General features: G+C 53.1%; 1 protein-coding gene across 2 annotated transcripts in view; it reads left to right on the top strand.

Moving 5' to 3' along the window:
* The window catches only part of LOC104639950 (fer-1-like protein 4), a 47,722-nt gene that overhangs the window by 19,377 nt on the left and 14,149 nt on the right, over nt 1–14,196 (top strand). The window contains exons 18-32 of one of the 2 annotated variants that reach the window (XM_075768792.1): nt 660–780; nt 1,396–1,496; nt 2,069–2,156; nt 3,456–3,572; nt 6,015–6,167; nt 6,404–6,587; nt 7,166–7,290; nt 7,693–7,827; nt 9,044–9,217; nt 10,508–10,624; nt 10,981–11,142; nt 11,452–11,611; nt 12,703–12,806; nt 13,180–13,311; nt 13,932–13,980. In XM_075768792.1, coding sequence (XP_075624907.1) covers nt 660–780; nt 1,396–1,496; nt 2,069–2,156; nt 3,456–3,572; nt 6,015–6,167; nt 6,404–6,587; nt 7,166–7,290; nt 7,693–7,827; nt 9,044–9,217; nt 10,508–10,624; nt 10,981–11,142; nt 11,452–11,611; nt 12,703–12,806; nt 13,180–13,311; nt 13,932–13,980 — 1,922 coding nt within the window. The remainder of the gene's footprint in view (nt 1–659; nt 781–1,395; nt 1,497–2,068; nt 2,157–3,455; nt 3,573–6,014; nt 6,168–6,403; nt 6,588–7,165; nt 7,291–7,692; nt 7,828–9,043; nt 9,218–10,507; nt 10,625–10,980; nt 11,143–11,451; nt 11,612–12,702; nt 12,807–13,179; nt 13,312–13,931; nt 13,981–14,196) is intronic. The other variant, XM_075768793.1, reaches the window with a different exon arrangement.

The raw sequence follows: 14,196 nt of genomic DNA, 5'->3' as shown, positions 1-14,196 counted from the left end.
GCTGTGCAGGTGTTTCTCCTCTTTGCAACCCTGTAGCTTGCCATGGCCTGGCTGGCTGCTTTTGCCCATGAGCCCTACAGGCGCTACGGCGTCTGCCTGATGTGTGCAGGTGGCCAAGGACAGGGTACGAGGGAAACTCTGACAGTAACAGCAGTCCCTTTTCTGGTTAACAAGCAGCATCCTAAGGGCTTGATTCCAGTGAGGAGGAAGGGATGGAGTACTCCGGCACATGTTGTCCTGTGTCGGGCAGGCAAGACACGTACACGAGCTTGTCTGATGATATGTTTGCTCTGGGAATGCTGCCTGGTTTGTCCCACAGGCCTGGCAATGTCTTGGTGTTTGCGTTGTGTGCCCTGTGCCTGCAACTACTCAGTCCCATAGCAGCAAGGAATCTCGGCACCATCCCACACTCCCATCAGCCTCGCTCATCTGGGCACGTGCTGGGCTCTCTGCTAGAAACCCTGCACGCTAGTTTGGGATGGCAAAGGGCAGATCCAGCAGTTTGCATCCATGACCGTGGTGCAAGGCCCAAACCAGCTGATCCTCTGCAAGGAGGACAGAGCCCAGACGCTGCTGCTAGGTGCACAAGCGCTGTGTTGTGACATGGCACATGCTTTCTGCAAACAGCAGCTGTAACCTCCTGTGCCTGCTGCCCTTAGGTCATACAGCTGCCTGCCCATGATGCATGAGAAGCCCTGCGTGTACGTGTGGAGCTACTGGGAGGATCACACCTGGAGACTCTGCATTTCCAACTGGATTGTCAAGCTGGCAGAGCGCCTGGTAGCGTGTTCAGGGTGTCTGTCCTTCCTTGTAGCACATGCAGTTGCTCTGTGAGATGTTTACCTTAAATATCCTCACCTGCCATGCGAGTCCGTGTCTCTCACAGGGCTCAGTCCCACCTGCCCTTTAGAAGTGTGGGGTAGGGCAGTGGGTGCAGAGCCACTGCCCATGCTGTGCAGCCTGGCGGTGTTTCCTGGAGGCGTGTGTGACGCGACATCTGTGACAAAAAGCTCCTCTGCTCCCGGTCCTGAGCTGTGCGTTCACTGGGGAGATGCTGCTGCAAGCAGACGCTCAGCCTGGGGCTGTCATCAGGGGTGCAGTCTCTTCCCAGGGCCTTGTCTTTCCCTTTTGTGCTTGGAAATATAAAAGCAGAGCTTGCCAGTGTGTTTCAGTGGCTGCTCAAGGACTGAGACACAAGGTGGTGTAACAGCCGGTGTTAAGGTTATCTCTAGGCTCCAGGGAGTACCTGGCAGCACAGTGCTGACCTGTGGCACTCTCACCAGCCCCAGCTCCACAGAAGGGCGCAAGCCATTTGTGGCAAATGCGTCCTTGCAATGTTTCGCTCTGACTCTGCGGCTGGGTGCAAGCTCCCTGCATGTTGTGCTTTTCCCACAGGAGCAGGGGCTGGACGATGTGGAGAAGCTCATGAGAAGGCCAAAGGCTAAAGCTGAAGAGCGACTCAGAGAGGTGCTGGAGGAATTTGTAGCTGGATGCAGGTTAGCATGTCCCTGATTTCCTAAGGTTTCTTGTTTTCAGGGTAGGAGGTAGTATCACGTTCTGCCTGGGCTGTGCGCAGCCTGCTCTCTCGTCCTCTTGAGGCAGATAAGTGGAAAAAAACCCAGGATGACTTGGGCAAAGGATCCTGTAGCTGTTCAAGCTTGGAGAGGAGACCCCCAATCCTGGGAAGCACAGGGGTCCCAGACTGCAGCCTTGATCTTCTTGGACTCCTGGGTGTTTCCTAAATGTTAGGACATTTCCTTTGCTCTTCAGTCATGCAGTCAAGAGACTAGTGTTTCAATCACTGCGACTGCCCAGTGGGGTCCGATACGCATTTCAATCCCCAGCCTTGTGATGGCGACAGTAGAGAGGGAGCCTCAGGTGCTGAGCAATCCCTGGTGTACCTTCCAAATCAAAAAGCTTGCAGAAGGGAGGGCATTGCAGAGGGGGGGAGTTTCTGGTTCATCTGGGTCAGTACCAGAGATTTGGAGCTTGTGCCCCTGCTGTGTGAGCTGAGCTCTGCCTGCTGGCTGCAGGGGATGCAGAGCCTGTGCTGCTTTTCTCATTGCAGGCAATATTTACTCAGCGCGGAGAGAAAAACAATGGCACATCCAAACAACCTTGACAGATGTCGGACAAAATACCTGATGCGCAACATCGTAAGCTGTGGGGCTTGGTGGTGGTAGCCCATGCGATCCCCACTCTGGGGATGCTTCTGCAGGAAGCAGGACCAACTAGAATTGATGCTAAGAAGGAAACTTGGGGCTAAGACTCATGAAATCAGTCATAGGCTTTTACTGCAGCATCTCTCACTTCTGCTCAGAGCCATACAGCTTCCAGCACAGGGAACAGAGGCAGGAACTGGCCATGGCTGCTTCCAGTGTTTTGCAGATGTGTGCTCTGATGTCATCCTTCCTCTCCTGTGGGGCACGTGTGGTTGAGCACATGCATGTTGCTGCCTAGTAAGTTGCTGGAGGCCTTTTGGTGCAGGCTATTCCTGCAGGGGGTTTTGGGGGAGCTCACTGAGACCCACTGCCCTGGAAACTCAGCATAGTCTGGGTACCCATCCAGCAGATCCACATCAGCCATCCATCGGCCTGTCCCTGGAGAGGGCAACATTGAGGTATGCGTAATCTTGCAGACAGGGCCAACTAGCTGAATGAGAGCACAGTTCCATACCCTCCATCACAGCACAGCAGAGCACAGTTATAGTTGTAGTCCCCAGCTTTGAAAGGCTGACCAAAATGCAATGACAGCAGCAGGAAATAAAATTTATGCATGCCTAGGTCCCAGCTTCCTTCCCTCTGCCTCCCTGCACATCGTCACCTAAGCTGTGATGAAGGTGCTCTGGTAAGTCTGAGATTCTCTGAAAGCGAGAACCAGCCCAAGAGATGAGTTTTCTGGCCTTGTCAGTCCATGCCAGGTTTCCACCCTGAATTCCTTCTGAATTTCATTATTAGTTTTGGTTCATCACAAAGTCTCTCCTCAGATGTGTGCACTGTCAGCTAATGGACATGGAAGCCCAGCCCCGTCCTCCGGTTTCCTGCATCTTTGTATTCCCACACTTCTGTGGCCCCAAGTTGCTCCTTGTGCAAAGCCTCCCCCAGGCGCTATCTGGAGCCTCAGACCACCAGCTTCTGACACGTTTATTCCTCATACATCTTTCTGCCCCAAATGATGCAAAAGCTCATGGACTTCTGTTACCGGCTGGTATTGGCAGAGTTGATGAGTTACTTGAATCTCCAGTTCTTGGCACCCTTCATGAAATGGCTCATGAGAGGTTTGTGGAGGTTTGCTCTTGGCAGCTGGGAAGCAAGCTGTGGTGGAGGTCAGGGCGTGGTAGAGCAGGATGGACATGATCAGCACATGGGTGCTTCCCCACAGAGCCCCCGGGAGGGCTGCCAGCCTGGCGTGCCTGGGCCACGGCCAGGCGTGTGACAGCCATGGTCTCTGTTCAGGTCCTGTATGCAAAGCAGGGGCTCCGTGTGAAGCGGCAGCTGACTCGAGCCAACGTCAAGGAGAAGGTTAAGGAGACGAGGAGGGTCCTGACAAAGCTACGCTTCGTGGCTAAAGAGGTACAGCTGCTCCCGGAGCACCGTGTTTCTGAGCAGGAGAGGGTGCTGGGCTGGCTGCCAGGGCTCTCTCCTGAGTTGGGGCTTTTCCTCTGCTGTCTTTCCTTGCTATGTAAAATCCCAGGTTCCAGCTGCTGGAAGTTACCATATTTCATGGAATGGCTTTTATGAGGGATGAGGCTTGGCAGCTTTGCAGGGCTGTTGGTGACAGAGCAGGGGTCCCAGGAGCTCAGCAGTGAGTTGGAGGCAGAGCCGGGCCAGCTCCAGGCCACCTGGGCCTCCCTGCCTGCTCTGCCTGGCGGGGCTACGGGCAGTCTGCCTGGGAAAACTGCCTTGCCTCTGCTGCCCTGTACTCCCACCAGGGACTGACCCTGGATGCTTTCTGCAAATTCAAACTTGCATTGAAATAGGGTCTGTCAGCCATGGCAGAGACGCCCTTTTCAGAGTTTCACTGGCTCTATTTTAAGTAACTCAGGAAAACCAGTGTGTTTGTGTAGTGCAAACCAGAATGTAATGTTTGCTGGAGTTAGGTGGACAGATGTTGTTGCAGTTTGGAGAAGTCTTTCACTAAGTGAAGTCACATCATTTTCACGCTGTGAGGTAGACTTCAGCATGACAAAGATGTTATCCCTTGCACCACCCGGAGAAGCTGTCCTCAGGCTCCAGCCTCACAGGCTGGCTGCAGCTGATCCCCCAGAGAGGAACCTCCTCCCGTTTTGCTCCCTGCAATCAGCCGGGAATGTTGCTGTCTCTGTAGAGTCAGCCCTGCACATACACTTGCCACTTCTAATCTGCTTGGAGGCTGGCAGTCTTGGTTTGGATCAGTAATAAATGGTTTCAGCTACTTGTGTACTGAAAAATTGCAAGTACAAGTACCAAGTTGTGGTGGGTTGACCCTGCCTGGAGGCCAAGTGCCCACCAGAGCCGCTCTGTCACTCCCCGTCCTTCATTGGACAGGGGAGAAAAGGTACAATGAAAGGCTCATGGGTTAAGGACAGGGAGAGATCAATTGCCAATTATCGTCATGGGCAAACCAGACTCAACTTAGAGGAAAATTCATCTAATTTATTACCGAGCAAAACAGAGTAGAGCAATAAGAAATAAAATCAAATCTTATAACCCCTCCCATCTTCCCGGGCTCAACTTCACTCCCGGCTTCAACCTCTGCCCCCCCTCAAGGGCACAGGGGGATGGGGAATGGGGGTTGTGGTCAGTTGATCACACGGTGTTTCTGCCACTTCTTCATCCTCAGGGGAGGACTCCTCACACTCTGCCCCTGCTGCAGCGTGGGGTCCCTCCCATGGGGTGCAGACCTTCAGGAGCAGACTGCTCCAGCGTGGGTCCCCCACGGGGTCACAAGTCCTGCCAGCAAACCTGCTCCGTCGTGGGCTCCTCTCTCCATGGGTCCACAGGTCCTGCCAGGAGCTTGCTCCAGTGTGGGCTTCCCACGGGCCACAGCTTCCTTCAGGTGCCTCCACCTGCTCCGGTGTGGGGTCCTCCACGGGCTGCAGGTGGAATCTCTACACCCCCTCATCCTCCCTCCATGGGCTGCAGGGGGACAGCCTGCTTCACCATGGTCTTCACCACGGGCTGCAGGGGGATCTCTGCTCCAGCGCCTGGAGCACCTCCTGCCCCTCCTTCTGCACTGACCTTGGTGTCTGCAGAGTTTCTTACATCTTCTTACTCCTCTCCAGTTGCAAAAGTTCCCTCTAACTTGTTTTTTCCTTTCTTAACTATGTTATCCCAGAGGCGCTGATTGGCTTGGCCTTGGCCAGCGGCGGGTCCGTCTTGGAGCCGGCTGGCATTGGCTCTGTCAGACACAGGGGAAGCTTCTAGCAGCTTCTCACAGAAGCCACCCCTGTAGCCCCCCCACTACCAAAACCATGCCATACAAACCCAATACACAAGTACAAGTGCAAACACTAATGGCAGGAAAACTGAGATGGGAAAGAGAACTTTAGAGTTTAAAAGAAGTCATTGCTTCCATCTGTTCATTTGCTTTCGTGCAAGTCCTGCTGTCAACCCAAACTGCAGCTTTACGCTGGGCACTCATGTAGCTGAGATGCTGGCTGGTGTGGTTCCTTCCCATGGGTCAGCACTCAGGCTCCTGTCAAAGGTGGGGGGTAAAATGCTACTTCTCCAGTCTTGTGGGGGCTCCCTCTTCCCAACATGCCATGGGGTTGAGTGCATACTGCTGGTGTTTGCAGTGAAATACAAGGTGGATCACCAGATCCCTCCAAGAAACCTGCAGAGCCGTATTGCAGAGATGAGACTTTCAGAAGCATGTGCCCAATGTTAGGCCCTTCATTTGCTTCTGGATCTCCAAAGCGCCGTGCAGCCAGCATTCCCTCCTGCGAGGAGACGAAGCTTTCATCATGTCAGTGGAGCAAGGACAAGATACGTGGTGTTCCTCTGCTGTGATGTTCCTCTCTTTCCTCCCTCCAGCCCCAGTGCACCCTCCCCGATGTCCTTGTCTGGATGCTCAGCAACAACAGACGTGTGGCGTATGCAAGAATTCCTGCACAGAACATCCTCTACTCAGTAGTTGAAGAGGAGAAAGGCAAGGATTGTGCAAAGATCCAGACTGTAATTATGAAGGTAGGGTTCATACCAAAACAGTGTGCTCTTGCTTGCTTCACACTGCTTCTCCCTCCTTGCTTCCAGCCCTCCTTCCTGAAATCCTGGAACTCACAAGGAAACACAGCTCTTGCTCCACCACTGCCTTTTGCCTCTGGTGGTGCTCTGTCTCCTGTGTTGCTGGCTGATGGTGATCATCTTGGTCTGAAGGGGGCATGGCTGAGATGGGAAACCTGCTAAACCTCCTGTGCTTTCAGGTCCCTCACTTACACACTGGTGAGATCTTTGCCAAACTGGAAATGTACATGTGGCTTGGGATAACCAAGTATGCGAAGAACTGTTTGGCGGAGCTGCCTGAGGAGTTCAAGTACCTCTCTGAGAGTGGTCAGAAGATAGCCCAGCTCTCAGCGTACATTCCTCCCAGCCAGCTCAGCAGGGATGGTGAGTGCAGATGCCACTTTTCCACGGCTTGACTGTGAGCAGGAGAGCAGAGAGGTGAGAGCTCCTGCCCCAGGGTCAGTGTCTGAGGAGTAGGACCTGATCTATCATCTCCACATTATCTCCAAGGCATGACTGTGACAGGCAGGTCCAGGTTGCTCTCATGAGGATGTGTTTGCACACTCACAGCTGGAGCAGCAGGCAGGATGGGTGCTTCGTGGGGACTGAACGTGCTGCCAGACTGGCAATAGGCGTGAGGTCTGGCAATGGGCATGAGGTCTGCCCCTTTGCTGAGGCCTGGTAGTGCTCCCACACAGCAGATGCTTGCAACAGAGCACTGCACATTTCACATGTCATGTCCTTCCCAGAGGTGTCTGAGGAGCCCACTGAGCTTGTCTTGCTTGGCCAAACTTTTTGAGATGTCCTGGCCTTCTGAGAACCACAGTGAGTGCCCCTAGAAGTGGTACCCATTCCTTGCAGGATGTGCGCACTCCTACCTGGCTGGCCCTTTTCATGCATTTTTCTGCCTCACACAGGGCTGGATTGGGGAACTAGGACCTCTCTTCTCTTTTCTTTACCAGATTTCAGCTATTTCCAGCTCCGAGCCCATCTGTATCAGGCTCGAGGTATCCTCCCTGCAGGTGACAACGGCCTTTCAGATCCATTTGTGAGAGTGGTGTTTTCAACTCATTGCCAGACCACCAGGGTGAGACCACTTAAACTCTTGCCTCTGCCTTCTTGGGGTCTTGGGCAGAGAAAAATAGTGTCCTTGCTGACCTGTTGAAGGCCAGTGCCGTGGTAGTCCTCCTGGAAATTTTGTACCTCCAGGCACGAGGTATTTGTTTGCTCTGTGCAGTGTGACTACGTTCAGGGAACATTTCACAAAACATCTATATCATTGAGCATGGTCTCAAAGGTTGATTGCCATGTGCTGCCTGGTCCCAAGTGCCGATTTCACGCTTTTACAACCTCCCCTGCTGCCAGGTGCCAGCTGTGTGCAGCTGTGTGGGAGGGGGAGATCAGCCCACGCTTCCTCAGTCTCTTTTCAAAGTGCATGGGGTTTGTTTCCACTGGCTGTGGTATGCTCAGGCCTCCTGTCTCTCTGCAGATGCTGGAGGGGACACTGAGTCCCATGTGGAATGAGCTACTTCTGTTTGACCAGCTCATTATTGATGGGAAAAAAGAAGAGTTGAAAACAGAGACCCCCATCATTATAATCAACCTTTTCAGCCACAATAAATTTGTAAGTATGGCCATGCTGCCCTCCTGCTGTCGTTTCCAGGACAGGGAAGGCAGAAGAGCTCTGTGTGGGTGCTATGAGCAGGCACTTAGGAGCCACATCTCTGTTTGATTTCCATGACTCGGCTTGATCCTGGTCTACCAGTGGCAGGGAGCCCTGGGGGCTGTGGCTGAGGTTGAGACTTTCTGCAGATTTCTGCCATGAGCTGGGGTGAAGCTGCCGGCTGTAGCATGCAGATGGCTCAGAGATGCTCTGAGCCAGGGCCTGACGAGTGCTTGATGGATCTGGGATCTCTCCTCTTTGGAGAAGCACCGCGCCTCTCCCAGCTGCCTGCCCTGCTTCCTCAGCAGGCTCACATTGCAGAGGGCTCGTAGCTGGCGGGGGACAATGTAGCTCTTAGTGCTGTTCCTTCCCCTCTGTCCCCCAGGTGTCATCTTCCATCCCTCCTCAGTCCTTCATTTTCTGTCTTCATTAGTACTTTGAAGTCACACTCCTCTCCTGGGGCCTCTTTGTTATCGTAAGGGGAATGGTGTAACTTGCACCGGATTCTCCCGTGTAGCTCAGCAGCTTCCCTGGGTCCATTTCCTGGGTCCCAGTACAAGACAGATACTGATGCTGGAGTGAGTCCAGAGGAGGCCACTAAGATGGTTGGGGCTGGAGCACAGGACAGAGTGAGGAGAGGTGGAGAGCTGGAGAAGATGAGGCAAAGACAGTGTCTTATTGCTGCCTCCAGCTGCCTGATGGGAGAGGGTAGAAAAGGTGGAGTCAGACTTGGAGGTACCCAGGGGCAGGATGACAGGCGATGGACACAAGTTGGAACAAGAAAAATATCCAGCTGGATATAAGGAAGCAATTTTCACCCAGAGGGAGTTCAAATGCTGGGCTGGAGCTGAGAGAGCTTGTGGGATCTCCATCCTTGGAGACATTCAAACCCTGGCTGGAGGAGACTCTGAGCAACCTGATCTAGCTTTGATGTCCTCTGGTGCATGGTCCCAGGCCTTTTGCCCAGTTCTGCATGGAGACGAACTGGGAGTTAAGAGGAGCTGCTGCAGGTGCTTCTCATCTGCTCCTAGCTCTGGATGGAGATCAAAGCAGAGGATAGCAAGGGTGGAAGAGTGGTCTTGTGCTGTCCCAGATTGGCTGGAAGTAGTGGTGGTCTTTTCTCTGAGGTGGTGAAATAACACAGCGATGCTTTGACCCATTCCCCTGTTTTCCACAGGGCTCCCCCGAGTTCCTTGGCCAGGCCTTTGCTGTCCCACAGGTGAAGCTGGTCGATGAGCAGTACACCAAACCTGCCCTGCAGTTCTTTGATTTCTACAAAGGCACCAAAGCAGCGGGAGAGCTGATTGCCACTTTTGAGCTGATTGAGCTGGATTACAGTGGCTATTTGGAGGTAACGGGCTTGTAGGAAGCTGCATGTGGTTGCCAGGTCTCTGGGGCGCGCTGTGTGTGTGAGGAGCTGGCTGCATGGGGTCTACCAGAAGATTCCCTGTTGAAAGCCACATCTGGCTTTCAAGTGAAGGGAGGCTGCAGGGAGAGCCTCTGAGCACAGATCAAGAGGGGAGGGAGAGGGGGCATGGCATGGAGTAGAAATGGCTTTCATTGCTTGGTGTCCATTTCATTGGACAGTGAGGTGGGTTGAGAACTGGCTGAATGGCAGACCTCAGAGGGTTGCAATAAGTGACGCAGAGTCTAGTTGGAGGCCTGTAGCTAGTGGTGCGCCCCAAGGATCAGTACTGGGTCTGGTCTTGTTTGACATATTCATCAATGAGCTGGACGAGGGGAAAGTGTACCCTCAGCAAGTTTGCTGATGATACTAAACTGGGAGGAGTGGCTGACACACCAGAAGGTTGTGCTGCCATTCAGCGAGACCTGGACAGGCTGGAGAGTTGGGTGGAGAGGAACCAAATGAAATTCAACAAGGGCAAGGGTAGGGTCCTGCACCCAGGGAGGAGTAACCCCAGGCACCAGTACAAGGTGGGAGTGACCTGCTGGGAAGCAGCACTGCAGAGAAGGACCTGGCAGTCCTGGTGGACAACAAGCTCTCCATGACCAGCAGTGCGCCCTCATGGCCAGGAAGGCCAATGGTGTCCTGGGGTGCATTGAGAAGAGTGTGGCCACCAGGTCAAGGGAGGTTCTCCTCCCCCTCTGCTCTGCCCTGGTGAGGCCACATCTGGAGTTCTGTGTCCAGTTCTGGGCTCCCCAGTTCAAGACAGACAGGGAACTACTGGGGAGAGTCCATCGGAGGGCTGCGAGGATGATGAGGGGTCTGGAGCATCTCTGGTATGAGGAAAGGCTGAGAGAGCTGGGGCTGGTTAGTCTGGAGAAGAGAAGCCTGGGAGGGGATCTGATCAACGCTTATCAATATCTAAAGGGTGGATGTCTAGAGGAAGGGGCCAGACTCTTCTCAGTGGTGCCCAGTGACAGGACAAGGGGCAACGGGCACAAACCGGAACACGGGAAGTTCCATCTGAACACGAGGAAAAACTTCTTCCCTCTGAGGGTGACCGAGCCCTGGGACAGGCTGCCCAGAGAGGTTGTGGAGTCTCCTTCTCTGGAGAGATTCCAAACCCGCCTGGACGCAATCCTGCTTTGGCAGGGGTGTTGGACTAGATGATCTCCAGAGGTCCCTTCCAACCCCTACCAGTCTGTAATTCTGTATGCCCTGGCTCCCCCTGTTCAGCCGTCAGTGCCCGAGGATGTGGAGCCCAAGGAGCCTGACTACCTGGGAGACCCCCATGCTGGACGGTTCATCATCCCTGAGGGCATCCGCCCAGTGCTGAAGGAATTTCGCATAGAGGTGTGCTGCCTTCTACTGGGCTGGCTCCCCACTGGGCTGCCTCAGGTGGACAGCACAGCTGGCCTGTGCAGAGGGCAAGGGCCTGGGGAGGGAGTTGGTTTTGGAGCTCAAATATGCCTTTGAGGCCTGAGCAGATGCCAGACATGGAGATGCTTGACATGAGGGAGCAACCATCTGAGCAGTTTTAACAGCCAGAGCTGTTGGGTGGCTGGGTTGGGAGAGTGGCCTCATGCCTCTCTTGGGGTTTGTGTCCTGCAGGGTGAGGGGGTGGCAGCACCGGGCAGGTTTGCAGGCTGCGTGGCCGTGCCGTACCTGGCATGTCTTGAGCAGCCCAGTGGCTTCTTGTTGTGCTTCAGATCCTGTTCTGGGGCCTGCGGGACCTGAAGCGGGTGAACTTGTTTGAGGTGGATCAGCCTCAGGTGATCATTGAATGTGCTGGCAAGAAGGTGGAGTCGGAAGTGGTTGTGGCATACAAAGAGAACCCCAACTTCACCGAGCTGGTCAGATACATGGATGTGGTGAGTGGGAAGGGGGGTCCTGCCATGCCAGGGTGCCCTGTGGCCATCCTGCACCTACCTGTCTGGATGGGGCAAGGTAAGAGGAGGGGAGCTGCCCTGGGGTTTCGCTCTCCTGTGGCCACATGGTTCAGCTGCAGATCAAAACCTTTGTGAAATTGCCCACCAAGAGCAGTCTCAGCCATCACCTATCTCTGCAGGGCTTTGGGTTTTGGGCAGAACTGCAAGGTGTCGTCAGACCTCCCTGCATGTGGTCAGGCTGCCATGAGTATCACCCTTGGTCCTGCAAACACTATGCACTGTTTTTTGCAGGAGCTTCCGGAGCAGGTCTACCTGCACCCTCCCCTCAGCATCTTTGTGGTGGAAAAGCGGGCGTTTGGGCGCACTGTGGTGGTGGGTACCCATGTTGTGTCTGATGTGATGAAATTCTCTCCCAGTGAGCTGGAGGAGGAACCAGAAGACGTGCCCAAAGGTGAGCTACTTGACGAGGTTACCATGGAGGCAGCAGGCAGGTTTTGCCAGTGGCAGAGATCCCTGACCCCTCTGCTACCTCCTAGCCAGGCAGCAAAGTCCTCTTCCAAGACCCTTAAGATGCCGAGCAAAAGCACAGTGTGGTGCAGGTTAGGGTTGGAGGCAGGTTGTGTTCCTGGTCTGTAGTGCTTGGCTCCAGACTGGTGTTTGGGAAGCAGCAGCAGCCAAGCAATGGAGTGCTGCATAAGGGCTGGCATCCCTCTTTGGGGATGGCAAAGGGCAATTTGCAGACTGTTTTCGCCAAGGTTAGGTTAACATTTGCCTCCCCACCACAGCAGCAGGACTGTTCATCTGGATGTGGCATCTCTTTGGGGTCTCTTTCACAGGCACGGTTTGCCTTACGTTTGTAGAAACTAGAGGAGGGACACTGGCTCATGAAGACATCTTAGTCCAGCAGGACATTTAGCTGGGGCTAGATACTAGACAGTAACTTATCCCTGCAGAAAGTTTGTGTCTAGAATCAGAGATGTTTGGCCTGGAAAGGACTATTGTATTCACCTATTTCAACTGTCTGCATAGCTGGGCTGGAGAGCTGTCCCGGAGAGCTGTCCCCAGTGAGACCTCCACCAGGCTTTAGGGAGCTGGTTCACGAGGACAAAGGATCGAAAGGTTTATGCTTCTCTCACATTGTTGGGTCAAGGTCTGTTCATTGGGTAATGGACTCACTAAATAGCTCTGTGATAGTGACAGCCAGAGCTCCTGATCTGGAAGTGTATAAATAAATACAGCACAAAGGGGAAGAAGCAAAGGATCGATCCATCTGTGGTCATTTCCAAGTAGGAAAGGTGTATCTCATAAATCTGAATTCCTGAATTGGGAGTCAGCAACAAGCATGTTGATGATGGTCTTAGCTCTGTACTTGGATTTTCAATAATATTTTTGCAGGGTCTGCTATCAAAAGCTTTAAAAGCAATCAGCCTGTAGTAGGGTAACAGGGAGGGTTTTCCTGTGGAATAACAACTGGCCAAAAAGTAGGAAGTGGTGGGCAGAAATAAATACATGGAAACATGAAGCTCTTTCTCTTCCTCTCAGCTCGGAAAGTCTCATCCCAGCATCTTCCCTCTCAGACTGTGGTTAACATTGGCCCAGCAGCTGGTGACCCAGGTCCCAGCACTCACCCCCTGAGTCTTGTGAAGGTGAGTGATGTGTTGGGCCCAGCAAATTTTGAAGTTTGGAAAGCCAAACTGAAGGTTACAATCAAAAAAAGAAAGTTCAGAAGTTCAGAGTTAGGTTTCAACCACCAGTTTTTGCTCTGCACCCAAACACTCCTCTCCCCTGCCTGTTCATCAGCATTGCTGCATGTCTGGGCTCCGTGTTGCCTTGTGCCTTGAAAACTGCTGCTTTTGCAGCAAAGCACAAACCTGGGGCTACAAGATTCACTTTGTACCTCCTGTGCTCTGCCTGAAAGCTGAGCCTCTGCCAGAGGCTCCCAGGACACTAGAGTAAGGTTGCATGGGTGTCCTGGGTGGTCGTTTCCTCCCTCTGAACTCTTTTCTCTGTTCTTCTAAGGCTCCTTTGAAGAAAATTCCTATCAATAAGCTTGTAAAGAAGGAGGATGAATATGAAGAGGAAAAACCAGAGCTGGAAGAACTGGATTGGTGGTCCAAGTACTACGAATCCCTGAAGGACCTGTATAACCAGGTAATCTCTTGTGACAGCTGCCAGCAGAGAGGAAAAGCGGCCGCACTGGCTTGAGGAGATGTTTTCAACAATACTGAGTGTGATAGGAGCCCTCCTGGTGTGGATCTGCAGGAAGACGTGGGCTTTATGTGTCAAGTTCACTTAAGGTAGCCAGGTATCAAGCATGCAGCAGGTGGACTGATTTCAGCAGGCAATGGATGTTGAAGCATCCCTGAGGCTAGGTGCCCAAGTGGTTTTGAGAATGCGACCGGGCTTTTGTTGAGGCACTCCTGAAAATGTGACATTGCAGATTTTAGGCGCAAAGCGGGGGCTTTCATGCTGCTTACTCTCTGTCCTGGCTGTCTTCCTAGGGTGTACTATGGGAGCAGGTCTGCCCCAAATTTCCTTCCTTGCCCTGTGTCCCTTAAATCCCAATCAAAAAAGCCAGCAGGAAGATCTGGGGAGAAGAAAAGGTCATGAAGGCACTCATTGGATACCCTCCTGCAATGATGTTAGTGCTAAATGATCTCAGACTAGGTATTGCTGACTCTGCTGGCAGGAAAGCTTTGACAGTGTCCTGTGCTTGGATGGGGAAGCCTTTGCTGTCAGGGATGTGGAGTGACTGTTTGTGTGTGTTTCAGACACACAGTGGTGAGGAAGATGCTGAGAATGATGACCTGAATGATGCAGGTGAGTTCTTTAGCAATACCCAGCTATTCTGTGGGCAGAGCCAGGACTTACACGATCTCAGAGGGTGCTGGGCTTGTGGGAATGGGGTCTGAGCAGGCAACAGCTTTGCAATAGTCAGCAAAAACAACACAAAAGGGAGCAGAGAGAGTGGAAACATTGGCAAGGACTAACAAAGGTTAATTCAAGTTGAAAACAACAAACTTGGCTTCAGAAAAG

Source organism: Balearica regulorum, chromosome 16, assembly GCF_011004875.1.
Source record: "Balearica regulorum gibbericeps isolate bBalReg1 chromosome 16, bBalReg1.pri, whole genome shotgun sequence".
NCBI classification, from domain to species: domain Eukaryota; kingdom Metazoa; phylum Chordata; class Aves; order Gruiformes; family Gruidae; genus Balearica; species Balearica regulorum.
The sequence above is the reverse complement of the archived record's forward strand: the minus strand, read 5'-3'. Positions and strand labels throughout refer to the sequence as shown.